The 15,623-nt window shown below is 38.9% G+C and overlaps 1 protein-coding gene across 2 annotated transcripts in view; it reads left to right on the top strand.

Moving 5' to 3' along the window:
• Positions 1–14,212, top strand: part of GLO1 (glyoxalase I) — a 32,886-nt gene extending 18,674 nt beyond the window's left edge. For both annotated transcript variants that reach the window (XM_049891298.1, XM_049891293.1), the window contains exons 2-6: positions 4,845–4,927; positions 7,247–7,387; positions 8,612–8,679; positions 9,311–9,400; positions 12,742–14,212. In XM_049891298.1, coding sequence (XP_049747255.1) covers positions 4,866–4,927; positions 7,247–7,387; positions 8,612–8,679; positions 9,311–9,400; positions 12,742–12,836 — 456 coding nt within the window. In that variant the 5' untranslated portion in view covers positions 4,845–4,865 and the 3' untranslated portion in view covers positions 12,837–14,212. The remainder of the gene's footprint in view (positions 1–4,844; positions 4,928–7,246; positions 7,388–8,611; positions 8,680–9,310; positions 9,401–12,741) is intronic.
• Positions 14,213–15,623: the final 1,411 nt, after the last annotated feature.

Raw genomic sequence — 15,623 nt, 5'->3', positions numbered from 1 at the left:
CCAACCCTTCTTACAGTACTTGGCACACCATTTGTAAGCCAGAAATATTCTGTGTATGAATTGGAGTGTAACCTGTATGGATGGACTTGTAATCATAAAGTCATTATTTGTACTCTAGCAGTACTAATGGTGGCAGTAGAAAGATGTTGAGGATAGGAACTATGAATGTGACCTCTGTCATTGATGGAGTAGTAAACTGGGGCATTACAGAACAGCTTTTAAAAGGTAGTTTTTAGATTTTATACTTTCTGAACTTTTTTTATTTTTAACTGAAGAAGTGACCAGTAATGTTCAATACAGCTTGATTGGAAGGAAAAACCTAGTTGAGGTATAAGAAGGGTGCAAAAGTTCATTTATTTATTCAACAAATATTTATTGGGTGCTGGTCCCACCCTATCTGGAGCAAGGAAGAATGAAGAAAACCAAAAATACAAGGGAAAGATTAGTCCAAAGGACTAATGGATCACAACTACCATAGCCTCCACCAGCCTGAGTTCAGCACAATTAGATGGTGCCCAGCTACCACCACCGACTGCTCTGACAGGGATCACAATAGAGGTTCCCAGACAGAGCTGGAGAAAAATGTAGAATAAAATTCTAACAACAGCAATAATACGTGTTCAAGAAAGGGAAAGTTTATCTGATAGAATTGGCAACTAATACCCTAACGACAAGGGAGGGGACTAAAAAAGGCAAATTAAAAACAGAAGGCCAGGGACTGTCTCAAAATAGGGACAACTAATCCTAAATGATGGACTCCCTGGGTGGCTCAAAAGGTTAAACACTAGACTACTAGCTGAAAAGTTGGTGGGTCGAACCTACCCAGAGGTGCCTTGGAAGTCGGGCCTGGCGATCTGCTTCCGAGAGGTCACAGCCTTGAAAACCCTATGGAGCAGTTGTACTCTGCACACATGAGGTTGCTATGAGTCGGAATCGGCTCTACGGCCACCACCACCACCAACAGTCCTAAATGTACCAGTAGCTTCTGTATTACATTATAGAGCAATAATTGATGTTCATAGAAATGTCTGAGTCATCAAAATAAGGTTAAGTTCTGTACCTTTTTAAGGCAGACGAGTAGATAGCTGAGGTTTTCTGTATGCAGTAGTAACTGACTTACAGTTTCAGTCATCTGAAAAACCTATGTCTAGAGCTCAACCTACCTCACCAGAGGTTATTTTATGGACTTAAATGAGAAGAGTTAGTTTTTTATTGCCGCTGAAGTATATTGCCACACATTTAACACTTAAACAGTCTGACAGAGACTGGAGGAACCCTCGAGACTGTGGCCCTAAGACACCCTTCTGACCTGGAAGTGAAGCCATTCCCAGAGACCACCTCTCAGCCAAACCACAGACAGGACCACAAAATAAACAATAACTCCTGAGAGGAACACGCTCCATGGAGCAATCAATTATATGAGATCAAAAGGACAACATTTGCCCAAAAGCAAAGATGAGAAGGCAAGAAGGTTAGAAAATCAGGTCAAAAGGAAACAGGGACTGTCACGAACAACTTTATGTACAAACTATTGAATGGGAAACTCATTTGCTCTGTAAACTTTCACCTAATGCACAAAAAAATAAAATAAAAACACATAAATGTATTATCTCACAGTCCTGTGGGTTAGAAGTCCAACACAGAGCTCAGCAGGCTAAAACCAAGGCATGAGCAGGGCTGTGTTCCTTACTGGAGGCCGTGGGGGAGAATCTGCTTCCATGCTCATTCAGCTTGTTGGCTGAAGGTTGTAGAACTGAGGTCCCTGTTTCCTTGCTGACTGTCAGCTGGGGGCTGTCTTCTCCTTACATATGTGCCCTTATATCTCAGAGTCAGGAAAGCATATCAAATCTTTCTCATGCTAAGAATCTAACTTACCCCACCACACCTCTCTTCTGCCTTCTTTTTATTGCTGTTTGTTGAGAATGTACACAACAGAATATATACCAATTCAACAATTTCTACATGTACAATTCAGTGACATTGATTACATTCTTCAAGTCGCACACCCATTCTCACTCTCCTTTTCTGAATTGTTCTGCTCTCATTACATAAACTCACTGCCCCCTAAGGTTCCCATCTAACCTTTGGAGTTGCTCCTTCTTCTTCTTAGCAACATATTTCTGACTGACTCTTTTGCCTTCTTCTCACCCTAAGGTCTCAGGTGATTACATTGAGCCTACCCAGATAATCCAGGCACCCTGTTTTAAGGTCAGCTGATTAGTAACCTTAATTCCATCTGCAAAGTCTTTTATACCCATTGCCGTTGAGTTGACGCCAACTCCTAGTAACCCTATAGGACACAGTTGAACTGCCCCACAGGGTTTCCGAGGCTGTAAATCTTTATGGAAGCTGACCGCGACATCTCTTCTCCCATGGAGCTGCGGATGGGTTTGAGCTGCCAACCTTTTGGTTAGCAGCTAAGCATTTAAGCACTGTACCACCAAGGCTCCTAAAGTCCCTTATGGCAGTACCTAAATTAGTGTTTGATAGAATAGCCAGGGACATATTTAACATTGTCACACCAGCACAGGTGACGAGCAGATGGGTGGTAGGGAGCTAGTCAGTGTCAGTGCCCTCTAGTCGCAGGCCACCAGCAGTACACCTGAGGTTAAATAGGTTAGGTTTATTGCTCATTGCAACAAGGGAGAATGCACACCATGAAGAACTGTGGGGCAGGTGTTTCAGTAGAAGGAATTAGAAAGGATCTATTATAGAACTGGACTTGTGTTAGCTGGTTTTGGGAAGGGTTTAAGGAAGCAGATGTACTCTGGATTGGATGCGGGAGTAATTCTATGATTTGGTATCCTAATGAGTATTATCGAGAAGAAGGGAAGAATAGACCATGTTAGCCAAACTGAAGGTAACCTTAAAGCTTTTATTCACTTACTGCTATAGTATAAGCAATAGGCCCAAAAGGAAAGGGTGCCAGCTCCCCCAGCGTTTTTCCTGTGGAATGGCACCCCTGTGGGCAGGGGTCAGGTGGATCAGCGCAGCAGCAGATCGGGGTGGGAGGGGCGTGATCATGGAGGCAAGCTGAGTCCTCAACTGCAGCTCCTCCTCCAGAGACGACAGTGCACTGACTGTGCCCCGAGTCTGGTGTGGGGGAGGTAGCTTTCCCCCATGAGGCCTGTGGTCAGGCCTGAAAGATCACACACCTGATACTGCCTTGGAGGCGGCCTCCTCAAGTGACAATTCTAACTGGTAGAGAAGCAGCAGTCACTCATATTAACCAGGAGAGGGGGATGTGTGTTATTTTTGTAGTGTTCATAGTATCTTGTTTTTTCTGCTTAGACAAGACTCAGCTTGTTCTGTTTTTTTTTTCGGTCTCACTTCGTTGCAGTCGCAGAGTGACTTTATTGGTGCTTTTTTGATGATGTTTAACAGGAGAAAACCAAGGCCTAACTCTGAGTGCCAGGCCAGTATCTGGATGTCAGGAGCTGCTTTTCTCTGTCCCAGCCGCTTGCTGAATCTGAGACGTTCCAGGGTCTAGCGGCTGACGGAGGAAAGCAATTCACATGTTCTGGGACATGTAACTTGAGAGCCAGCTGCTTTATGTGTGATTATAGCAGGGACTGAAGAAATGATTATATTCATTGAGATCAGTTGAATAAGATAAAGTAGTTTTAGGCTTGTTTTGTTTTAAAGCTGAAAAAGCACGGTTTGGTTACTTAAAAAGTTAGGAAAATATCATTTTTGCATGCTGCTGAATGAATCAAGTACATTTATGTTTTATATGATGTGAGTTATAGGGATAGATGGCTATGTGGCTGCATAAGGAGAGGTCAGAATTTTCAGGCGTGTACTGTCAAGACCATAGGTGTGAGAGATTAGAAATCTTTTGGGAAGGACTCACATGGTTTACAGACTCATGGTCTGGAAGGCAGTGAAAGACCTGAACTTGAAGTCAGAAGGCTTGGGTGATTAATCACTCTGGGTGCCAGTGTCATCTGTGAAATGGGAATATTATTAACACCTCGTATCTCACAGAGTTATTGTAGCCAATGAAGTCAAACCCCTAAGCAAGGTATTATCGTTAATGCTAATAATAATCTGAACTTTATGAATTTATACACTTGCTATCCTTTTTTCTTTCAGTCAGAATAAGCCTTCTGTTTCCAGATTTGTAAATTGGGTAGTTTCACAAAGGTGTTAGTAACTTTTTACCCTCTCAGTGATTAGGAATCTAGGATCTTGTAACTCCTTGCTAATTTACATGGTTACCAGTGAATGATGAAGGAAGAGCATTTATGCATTCATTCAACAAATATTATAGTCATTGAACTCTTGTTTGTAACATCAGGGTCTTAGTTTGGGTTGCCCAAAAGCAGACTCAAGATAAGGGTTTAGTTGTAGTTTATTTGGGAGATGATCACAGAAAGCTCTGTGGAGTGGGGAAGGGAGGCCAATAAAAGATGTGTTAAGACTGGAATGCCACTGTGGGCAACTGGGGCTCAGTCCTACCGGGAGCCTCTGTGAGACTGTGTGGAACATGCCTCAGAATTGTCCCATTAAGAGGCAAAGAAGTCGGAATTTTTGTTTTTAATCCATCATTGATTGGGGGTCATTCCTAGGGTATAAACTCCCTGGCCCTTTGGACCTGTCTCAGGCAGGGGCCTGTTCCCGTGGCCGGAAAACATCCTGGACAGAGAGCTGTAGTAGGAAGTTGTAGGTGTGTGGGAACTGTTTCCAGGTGATTTCCATGATAGGCAAGGGGGACAAAGTGGCTTTTTTTTTTTTTTTTTTTAAACATTGTGGCCTGTTTGTTTCTTGTACAGAAAGCACAATTAATATTTGTAATAAATGATAAAAGGTAAAGATGTTTAATACGTACTGTTTCTCCTTAGGATTTTCTATTGCAGCAGACCATGCTACGAATTAAAGATCCTAAGAAATCATTGGATTTTTATACTAGAATTCTTGGAATGACGTAAGTAAAATATTTATTGGTACCTGTAATGTTCCAGTACATGTTCTGTCATAGCTTTACAATTATAGGGAATGTTTTCAAGACCCATTTAAAAAACAAATTCAGATTCGTTTCAGGAGTAACAAAGGTTCTTTTGGCCAGAAGCTCGGATCTGTGCCGGACTGGCCAGGGCTTTTGCCAAGTTTACTTCTATATCCCAGCCAGGTTCCTGGGCAACAAAAGATGCAAATGCTTGCATTTTCTTCAACGTCCTTCTCTCCAAGAGCTGCCAGCCAAATGCTTACTATCTACAGACCCTTTTAGATGTTCTGACACTTTTGGCCTCTTATTTACCTCAGGAAAGATGTAGATATAAGAATGTATTTCTCAGAAAATGAATGGGTTTACTTAAAACTGGCTATCTCTTCTATCTTTATAGGTATGTTCTCTTTTGCCCAACAGGTAAATCTTATAATCCTTAAGACATATTTATTTGTTTTTTGTTTGTTTGTTTCCCTAAATAACATTAAGATTTTTTTGTTTGTTTTTGGTAGCACAGATACATAAAGAATAAAATTAAATGATCTTGAATTTACTGCCTAAACAACCCCCATTGACATTGGGAGAATAAGTCAAGTAGTGTACTATATGTCTATGTTTAGAAAGTTTGACCAATTCAGAGAAATGCAAAATGAAAAGCGTGAGTCTCCCTTCCCCAGTCCTCCCCAAAGATAACTGCTGTTAGCAGTTTCTTGTCATTCTTCCAGAAAACGTACTTATGCATATACATATGGCATATTTAAAGGACAGAATAAAAAAAATTATTGAACGCTTGGTATTATTTACCAAGCACTTTATATGTCATTTTGTTCAGTCTCCCCAGCGGGCTCACGAGTTTAGCTTATATCCCCATTTTACAGGCAATGGAAGAAACTAAAGCTTAAAGACATTAGGCTACTGGCATCCCATTCCTCAGTTAGCAAGTGGCAGAACTGGAACTCAGATCCAGGCCTGGCTGACTCTGTTTTTTAAAGAAATCCTAAAGAGGTATAACTTGACATTACACTGTAAGCCATGCTCAGCTGAGAAAAGCAAGTTGCAACAAGTTCATTTGCTGCAGTTCCCATCTGAATGGTCTGTAAGGCTTGTGCAATCTGCTTTAGTAGGTACAGAGATAGTTTTGCATGACTGGAGTATTTGAGGTATTTGATACTTTACTGTAAGTTTATTACATTAGAGTAAATCTTCTTTGTGGTAACTCAGTGCATGGGTCTCAATGGGCCAAGGTGTATAACCTAGAAGTGATAATTAAATAAGAGATTTGGAGCAGAATTCTAGAAACTTTCCATTTGCTCTGCTTCAACCATTTCCTCTTGTTGATTATAAACAGTCATCTTGAGCATTTAATCTTCAGTAATCTAAAGAAAATTGTATTACGTGCATCCTCATTCTACCCTATTCCTTGCCAAATAATTCTACACTTTAAACTCACTTTATAGGCCATAACTTCAATGATCTTTTTTAGAACTTCAAGATTAGTAATTCATTCACTCTTTCTCTAATATCATTCTTTCCTTTCCCACTGGCTTTCTCCTCAACCTGCAGGCATATATAAGCCTTCTTTATTCTAGAGTGATTCTAGCCCCTCTGCTGTCTTGCCTGTCCTTCTTTCCGTTATCACCAACCATCAACATACGTTGACCACAGCTGCTGCTGTTTTACTTCCTCACCTCCCATCCATTTTCCAGTCCAGTCCAGCTTCTCCTGCCCCATGGTGCTGAAACTGCTCTCACGGACCTTTCCATATCTAGTGACCTTTTCTCAGTGTTAATTTTGTTTGACCTTTCTATAGCATTTGATACTTTTAACCACTTTACTGTTGACATTCACATATATTCTGTGATATTAATCTCTCCTTCTTCCTTCCCTCTTAACACCTATCCTCAGTTTCCTTTCCCTAGAGTTTTTTTTTTTTTTTGTGTGCTCATTGTATGTTTTTAAAGGAGCCTTGGTGGTACAGTGGTTAAGCACTCAGCTGCTAACTGAAAGGTCAATGGTTTGAACCCACCAGCCACTCTGTGGGAGAAAGATGTAGCAGTCTGCTTCTGTAAAGATTACAGCCTTGGAAACCCTATGGGGCAGTCCTATTCTGTCCTGTAGGGTTGCTATGAGTCAGGATCAACTCAACAGCAAGATTTAGTTTTGGTTTTTCCATTAAAACAGCCTCATTACATATATGTCTTATTCTTCGTAGAACTTGAATATGAGTGTTTATTGATTTTAGTATGAATCAGTCTTTCTTACTATTAGTGATTTGGGCTTGTTGTCTTTTAACTTCAGGCTGCTCCAAAAGTTAGATTTCCCCACCATGAAATTTTCACTCTATTTCTTGGCTTATGAGGATAAAAATGACATCCCCAAAGATGGAGATGAAAAAATAGCATGGGTGTTCTCCAGAAAAGCTACACTTGAGCTGACACAGTAAGTATGAGTTTTTATATATTCTACATTTTGTAAGGTGTTTTTTTTTGTTGTTGTTTGTTTTGTTTTACTTTCTCCCCCCTTACCAATTTAATTCAAACCAGGGCTACCTAATAACCGCATTTGTAAGAATTTTGTCGAGTGTTTTTACACACTCTTGTCTTTGTGAGTTCCCGATGGAGCAGTTCTATTTTGTAACACATGGGGCCACTATGTGTCAGAATGAATTTGATGCCAACGGGTTTGATTTTGGTTTATTGTCTGTGTAGCATAGATGGGGCAAGTGAGATCATCTGCCTTTTAGATAGAGCATGAAATGGTAAGGTATTTGCCCAACTGTACCTAATGAATGTTTAGGTACTTCCAGCATTCAAATTTTTGTTCCTTCATTTTTTTGCTACCTTTTTGATCCAGAAATGTTATATAATGTGTTTCTTTTAAAAGCCTTCAAACCATTTTGTAATAATTAATATTCAAAATTTTAAGGTTTTTTTTTTTAGGTAGACAGTGTGTTTCTAGAAATTTGTCCATTTCCTCTAGGTTTTCAAATTTGTTGGAGTACAGTTTTTCATAGTGCTCTGTTATGATCCTTTTTATTTCAGTTGGGTCTATTATAATGTCTCCATTTCATTTCTTATTTGGGTTATTTAAAATTTGAAGGTACTTTTATATTTTCAACATTTAAGAATGTAGAAATTGGTTTTCCTTTTTTTTCCCCCCATTATTTCATTGTGTTGTTTCTCTGCACTGTTTAACAGCTGCCAAAGAGCATTTGTTTCAGGGTGTGTGACTTAGTGTGTCCCCTGATTCAAAATGGAGCTCTGGAATCAGACAGACCTAGATGTGCGTCTTGACCCTGACGTAGCTCTGTGACCCTGAACAAGCAGCAGTCTCATCTGTAAAATGGAGATACTCAAGTCTAGCCCATTCAGCAGTTTTGAGGTTTAATGAAGTATAAAGTACTTAGCACAATAAATGGTAGCTGCTGTTACTGTGATTGTTCTTATCCAGATGCCGGATTTTACTGGCTCTTCAGTGTAGTTAAAATCATAACTTGCCCATTTGCCCTTTTATAGTTGAGACCTTAATACTTACAGTAGCAGGGGTTAGGCCAAGTATATAAAGCCATACATACACAAGGTAATATTTCAACGACAGAGTGTTGCAGCTCTCTTCTCAGAATATCCTTTCTACTGGATGCTTATATATTCACTCCTTTTGTAGCAATTGGGGCACTGAAGATGATGCGACCCAGAGTTACCACAGTGGCAATTCAGACCCTCGAGGATTTGGTATGTTTGCCTGTTTGTAAATGTAGTATCTACGGATCTGTGTGATTGTGCACGTGCACCTATCTATGATTGTAATAAACCTAAAACATTCATGGGCTAATTATTAAGTGTAACCAATTTATTAAAGGTATGGTTATTTTTATTTTCCACCAAAAAAATGTTTCCCCAGACTTTTTAACTAAAAAAAAAAAAAAGCTTAGTCAATGGTAATTCCAATTTCTGTTAGTCTATGCTTTTACCTTGATCTGAAATCTTTCAACAAATGTTACTGGATAATAAGCTTCAGTTGGCTGCCATATAGTCAGTGCCAACAACAAACCTATTAAGTATATGTAAATGATTATTCCTTTTTAGCATAGGTTATTCTTAACAGGTTGAACTATATATGAGCCAATATTGGTTTATTTGAAATAATTTATAATTCAGAGCAGCTGATCAATTCATTCTTCCCAGCCAATTAGATTCTTGTTCTTTAATATAGGCTTTGAACTAAATTGACACAGTCTGTTTTCAGGCACCTTATATATTTTTGAAATAAACAAGTTTTGGAAGCCACTCATGGCCCTTGGTATACCCTATTGTAATTATTTCTCCCTTTTGTCCCTGCCTTTTTTGGGGGTGGTCACCTAAGGTCACATTGGAATTGCCGTTCCTGACGTACATGGTGCTTGTAAAAGATTTGAGGAACTGGGAGTCAAATTTGTGAAGAAACCTAATGATGGTGAGTCAACTGCCTGTTTTCTTCAGGCCTCTCTTTAGCTGAATAATATTAAGGACCCACAGAGGGCACCATTGTAGTAAAAATCCTTTTGGTTACAAGCACAGGTAGTCCTCAACTGACGAGGTATTCGAGTTACGACAAACTGCACCTATGGCCAACTGTTGTTTTTTTTAATACACGTTATCATTAGTAATATGTACTACATACAGCGTTGCAGCATGTAATTTACTGAGGTTATCATTTGTAGATCTTCACTCACAGATGTTCAGTGTTATGATTTATAAAGATATTGATAATAAAATGCAATAATAATAAAAACTCAAAAAAAGAAGGTATTCGACTTACGTCAGAATTGACTTACAATAGAGTTGTTGGAATGGAATCCCATCGTAAGTAAGAGACTACCTATAAGAGAAGTCTATTTCAAACCAGGTTAAGCAAAAAAGGGAAACTATTGGAAGAATATCTGGGTATCTTAGGAAACTAAAGGATACCAGCTAGGGTGGTCTCACAAGAGACTAGAAGCAGGACCTTGAGAGCTGTTAAAACCTAGGCTGCCTCTCCCACCCCATTAACCCCACTACATTCTCTCGACCCCACCATATTCTCTCGTTGCCCACCAGCTTCTACTGTTTCAGTGTGTCTGGCCACCCAAAAATAGATTCCTTAAAGTCTATTTTATCTGACATTAATATAACTATACTAGCTCTCTGTAGTTAATAATCATCTGGTATGCCTTTTCATCCTTTCATAACCTTTATGTGTCCTTATGTTTTAAATGTATCTCTTGAAGTAGCATACATTTAGATTTTGTTGGATTTACAAAATTAAATTATTTTACTTGGATCTCTTTCCGCCATAATAATTTATTATTTCAATTCCCTACACTGTTTCATTTTAATATTTTTTTTTTTTTTTTTAAATAAAATATTTAATATCCAGATCTCCCCAGTAGGATAAGAACTTGCCCTCCTCCACATGCATTATGTTACTGTTACCCAGACTGGGGCATTATTGGTTTATTTATTTTTTTCTTTTTCTCTGGCCTTGGCCTTTTTTGTTTTTAAGATACAACAAATACATCAAGGTATTTGATCACCTTTTTTCTCTACGTATACATATACATCTTTTGGATTTTCCTCTGTTTTTATTTAAATACTTCAACCAAAGCTATTTTCAAAGAGTTTTTGAGGCAAAATTTTTGAGGCTTTTTAGGCCTGAGAATATTTTTATCATGCCTTCATATGTGAATGACAGTTTGATTGGATACAAAATCCCGGGCTTATTTTCCTTCAGTGTTAAAAATACAGCTCTATTATCTTTTTGCATCCAGTGTTACTGTTGAAAAATCTGCTGTCAGTCTAATTTTTGGTTCTTTGCGCATTCTATCTTTTTCTGGAAGCTCTTTATGTTTGTAAGTTTTTTGCATTTGCCTTCTTCCTGGGAGATTTCCTGAACAACTGGTATACTAATTAGCTAATCTTTTTTCAAATGTACTGTTTCTAATGTTTAAGTCATCTGTTGTGTTCTTCTGGAGACCCTGGTGGCATAGTTGTTAAGAGCTATGGCTGCTAACCAAAAGGTGGGCAGTTCTAATCCACCAGGCACTCCTTGGAAACTCTGGGGCAATTCTACTCTGTCGTATAGGGTCGCTATGAGTCAGGATCGTCTGGACAGCAGTGGGTTTGGTTTTTTGTTGAAGTTGTTGTTAGTTTTTGCTATTTAAGTCAACTGTTGTATTCTTAATTTCAGCTATAATAATTTTCATCCCTAATTTTGCTTGCTTTCTTAATATTTCCTTGTTCTTGTTTCACATTGGTAACGTACCATAGTGCTCATAACTTTTACATGTTTTAAGTTCTTGGCTCATTGTTCTTACATTTCTTCTATTCAAATCTGTAACTCCTTGGTTTATTCTTTTTTAATGGTTTTTTACTCAAATTTTTGGTTTAGAGCTCTGAGCTTATTTTTCCTGCATCTACTGGCTACTCTAGTCCATCAAATGGTATGAATGAGGGAAGGCCAAATACCCCAGATCTCAGGAAGGTGACTACATGAGCCCAAGGTGGAGATCCCTAGGCAAAAAATGAGAGCTAAGCACTTTAGATTCCGTAAAACAACTCTTCCCCCTTTGTCACTCAGAGAGAAGCAGTATTAGTGGGAGACACTCCTTAGATTGTAATCCCCAGCGTTGGATTCATGGAGGGTGAGGGCTGCGAAGACCAGTTTGGTTCTCACCTATTTTTCTCAGTTCCTCAAAAGCACAAGGCTTCTGTACTGCCCTTATTAACTCATGAGGACATCTAAACCAGTAGTTTGAGCCCCCCACAGCTTTCACTATTTCAGTATGTACTTGGCCACCCAAAAATAAGTTCCTTAAAGTCTGTTTTATCTGCTATTAATATACGTACATCATATCACACCCTGTGGATATGTGGGAAGGTGCTGATACCCAAGGCACTGGTGGGCCCTTTTGTTTATTCTTCCACAGCCATGAGGGACTGTGTTTGGTACAGGTACTACTACCACATCCAAAAAACAAAAAACCAAACCCACTGCTGTCGAGTCATTGCCGACTCGTAGTGACTACTACCACATAAACTAGTTCAGAAGAGTCACCCTGCCTCTCCACTCCCTTCTCTCTTTCTCTACCCCCTCCTCTCCCTCTCTGCCCACTCCTCTCTCCATTATCACTCTGGGAGTTTCTCATTCTTCCCACCCCCATTTTCCATCTCTGCCCCTCAGGGATTGATTTTGGTGAAAGGAGCCAGAGTTAGAAGTCAGAGTAATTCAGCATCTTGATCCCAAAACAAATTTCTAAGGTCACGTTTTCCATTCAAGTAAACAACTCCAACCTACTGGCTTCTCAATCCCAGTTAAGAATTCCTGAGAGAAAGAATCTGATTGGCAGAGATGGGGTTTACATGGTACAGTGTTTAATGGGTTGTATGACCCAAGCATCTGGATGTTTTAGCTCTGTAGATAAGCCAGGCTACCCTGTAGCCTTGAGCACCTCCCTATTCTCTTTTCTCTCTAAAGTAAGACAATGTCTTTGACTACTGAAATGGTATCATGAAGGTGAGATAAATACCTGATATCTTAAAGATACAACCAGTCCTACAGTTTACTTTCAAGAGTGTTGGTTTCCAGCTATGAGTGGAAGATAAAAATTTTAGTTAGTCTGAAAAACATACATTTGGGCAACACCGACAATAGAGTTTTTTTTTTTTTTTTAATTAAAACTGTAGACAAAAAAAAAATCTACTTCATTAAAATGCAAATTAAAATTAATGAAGAATATATTTTAAATTTTTTTAATAATGAATCATTTCATTTTACAGGTAAAATGAAAGGCCTGGCATTTATTCAAGATCCTGATGGCTACTGGATTGAAATTTTGAGTCCTAACAAAATGACAAATATTGTTAGTTCTTGAAAATGCTGCTTTGAGATTTCAATGAGGATATTGTTGGGGACGGGGAAGAAACAACGCGATTTGTGATATTCGGATAACAAAAGCTTCTAGAATTGATAGATCATTGTCACAGTTTAAATTGTCCTTAAGTTTATTTCTCTCTCTATTCTTGCTCTGTTTTTCACCTAATTATTCAGTGATTTTGGTTTTAAAGTATTGCTTTAACTTATGTCCTTGAAGGTAGCTGTATCACTTTACTTTTTTAGGGAATAATTAGAACAGCTCCCTTCAGAGGGGGCATTTGCTGTCTTTTATTCCTAAATATGACTGACTTCTCTTTAAGCCTACCTTTGGATCATTGTTTTAAAAAAAAAAATTTAACATGTTTTTGTTGTGTTATCTTCTGGGGTTTCAATTCCTCAGAAATAACTTCTCACGATGGAAAGTAAGGAACACTGAACAAACATGAAACTTTATACTTCAAACAGTATAAAGTGTTTATTTTACAAAAGAGAATGTACTCTTGAGAGCAATTCAGAATTATGCTGACAAGGATGCTGATGGAAAAACTAATTTATTTTCATTATAAAGTACTTTCAAAGTTCAAGGACTAACCTCATTTATTTTAGGTTGGGGGGAGGGAATAATATTTACTGGGAACCCAGACACTAGACTGGGCCGTCACATAGTTTATCTCATTTAATCCTTATAGCTATCCTCTGAGAAAGAGTGCAGGCTAGACATGTGAAATAATTATGATGAATTGAAGGCAATGTAAACAGATTCAAGTAGTCAAGATCTCATCATCATTTTGAATATTTACATTGTGTCTCAGAACTTGGTACCTCAGAACACCTTCTTCACTAGTCTTCTGTAAAAACCTTTGTTGAGTTTGAGCACCGTCATCCCAGCCCTCAGATCTGAGTAGCACAGTGAGGGAAGGAGCAGTAGAGGAAGTCTGTAGCACTGACTGCTCTGGGGACACCCCAGTTATTCCTGTAGAAGCGGTGCTTCTGTTACTCTTGAAGAGTTTCCACCCCAAGGTGTCAGTGCTGCCATTTATCATTCATTACAAATTATGTTCAGTGATAACATAACTTGGTTATCAGAAATCAGCTCAGTGGACCTCCCTGCCATGATTGACACTTAGTTTTAAAAATCAGAGTGATTTTGAAAACGCCTTGGAATCCTAAGACTAAATATATCAGGTTTATGATTTAACTACGTTTAGGTTTTCTGCAGACTCTAGTGGAGGACCTTTAGGTAGGCCACGCCAGTTGTGCTTGTACTGCTAGGAGCACTTTATGCTTCCTTTTTTGGATGGAATGGATTTATGTGAGCAATTCAAACAAATAGCAATACTTATAGGTTTAAATAAAATACAATTTTAAATGACTTTAATTTATAAACTTTGGTCCAGCATGTTCTTTCTTAAAAAAAAAAAAAAAGGCTGCCCTCGAGGAGTACTACAAGGATTTGAGTACTTGCAGACTCATTTTAAACCAGGAATAATTGTATTTATACATAACCTATGTATAATTGGTGGTATAGTGGTTAAAGAGCTTGGCTGCTAACCAAAAAGTTCAGCAGTTCAAATCTACCATCCATTCCTTGAAAACCTTATGGGGGAGTACTACTCTGTCCACTAGGGTCACTATGAATCCGAATCAACTCGATGGCAATGGGTTTGGTTTGGTTTGTTTTTTTCATACAGCAGATAATTTCTATGAATATGAAGAGGTGAGAAGAGGAAAGTAAATATGGAATAAAGGATTGTAGTAAATAAAGGGCAGATGGAAAGGACCAAATATGAAAAGGAGAACTGTAGGAATAATAAAGACTAATTTCACATACTGAGTACTAGAACTATCAAATAGGATGAGTTATTAGATTCATAAATTTAGTTGTTTAAACCTTATATCCAGGGAAGGGAGCCTGCTTTACTTGCTAAGTAAAACTTGCCAGAATACTAAAAACCAAACTCGTTGTTGACTCAGTTCTGACTCATGGTGACCCCATGTGCTCCAGAATAGAACTGCTCCAAAGGGATTTCTTGGCTGTAATCTTGACTACTTGACAGAAGTAGATGACCAGGCCTTTCTCCCATAGTGCTGCTGGATGGTGTGAACTGCCAATCTTTAGGTTAGTAGACAAGCGCAAACCATTTGCACCGCCCAGGGACCTTGCAAAAATACAACCTGTGCCTATTCCTTAAACCCATTTCTCTGATCTGACAGAGACTGGAGGAACCCCCGAGGCTCTGGTCTGTGGACACCCTGCCAACTCAGAACTGAAACCATTCTCGAAGCCCACTTTTCAGACAAAGACTAGACAGGACTATGAAACAAACAATAACACACATGAGGAATGTGCTTCTTAGTTCAATTAAATATATGAGACCAAATGAGCAACTCCTCCCCAAAAGCAAGATGAGAAGGCAGGAAGGGACACGGAACCCAGAGTGGAAAGAGGGAGCGTGCTGTTATATTGTGGGGATTGCAACCAATGTCATGAAGGAATATGTGTATAAATTTTTGAGTGAGAAATTAATTTGTGCTGTAAACTTTAAAAAAAAAAGGCAAACCAAACCCATTGCTGTTGAGTTGATTCCAGTTCATAGTGACGGCGTAAGACAGAGTAGAACTGCCCCATATGGTTTCCAAGGAGCAGCTGGTGGATTCAAACTGCTGACCTTTTGGTTAGCAGCCATAGGTCTTAACCACTACTCCACCAGGGTTTCCAACTTTCACCTAAAACAATCAAATTTTTATAAAAAATCCATTTCTGAATCTGTTACATTGGGAAAAT

This window comes from Elephas maximus, chromosome 1 (assembly GCF_024166365.1).
Source record: "Elephas maximus indicus isolate mEleMax1 chromosome 1, mEleMax1 primary haplotype, whole genome shotgun sequence".
Classification (NCBI taxonomy): Eukaryota; Metazoa; Chordata; class Mammalia; order Proboscidea; family Elephantidae; genus Elephas; species Elephas maximus.
This window is presented reverse-complemented; position numbering and strand designations above follow the sequence as displayed.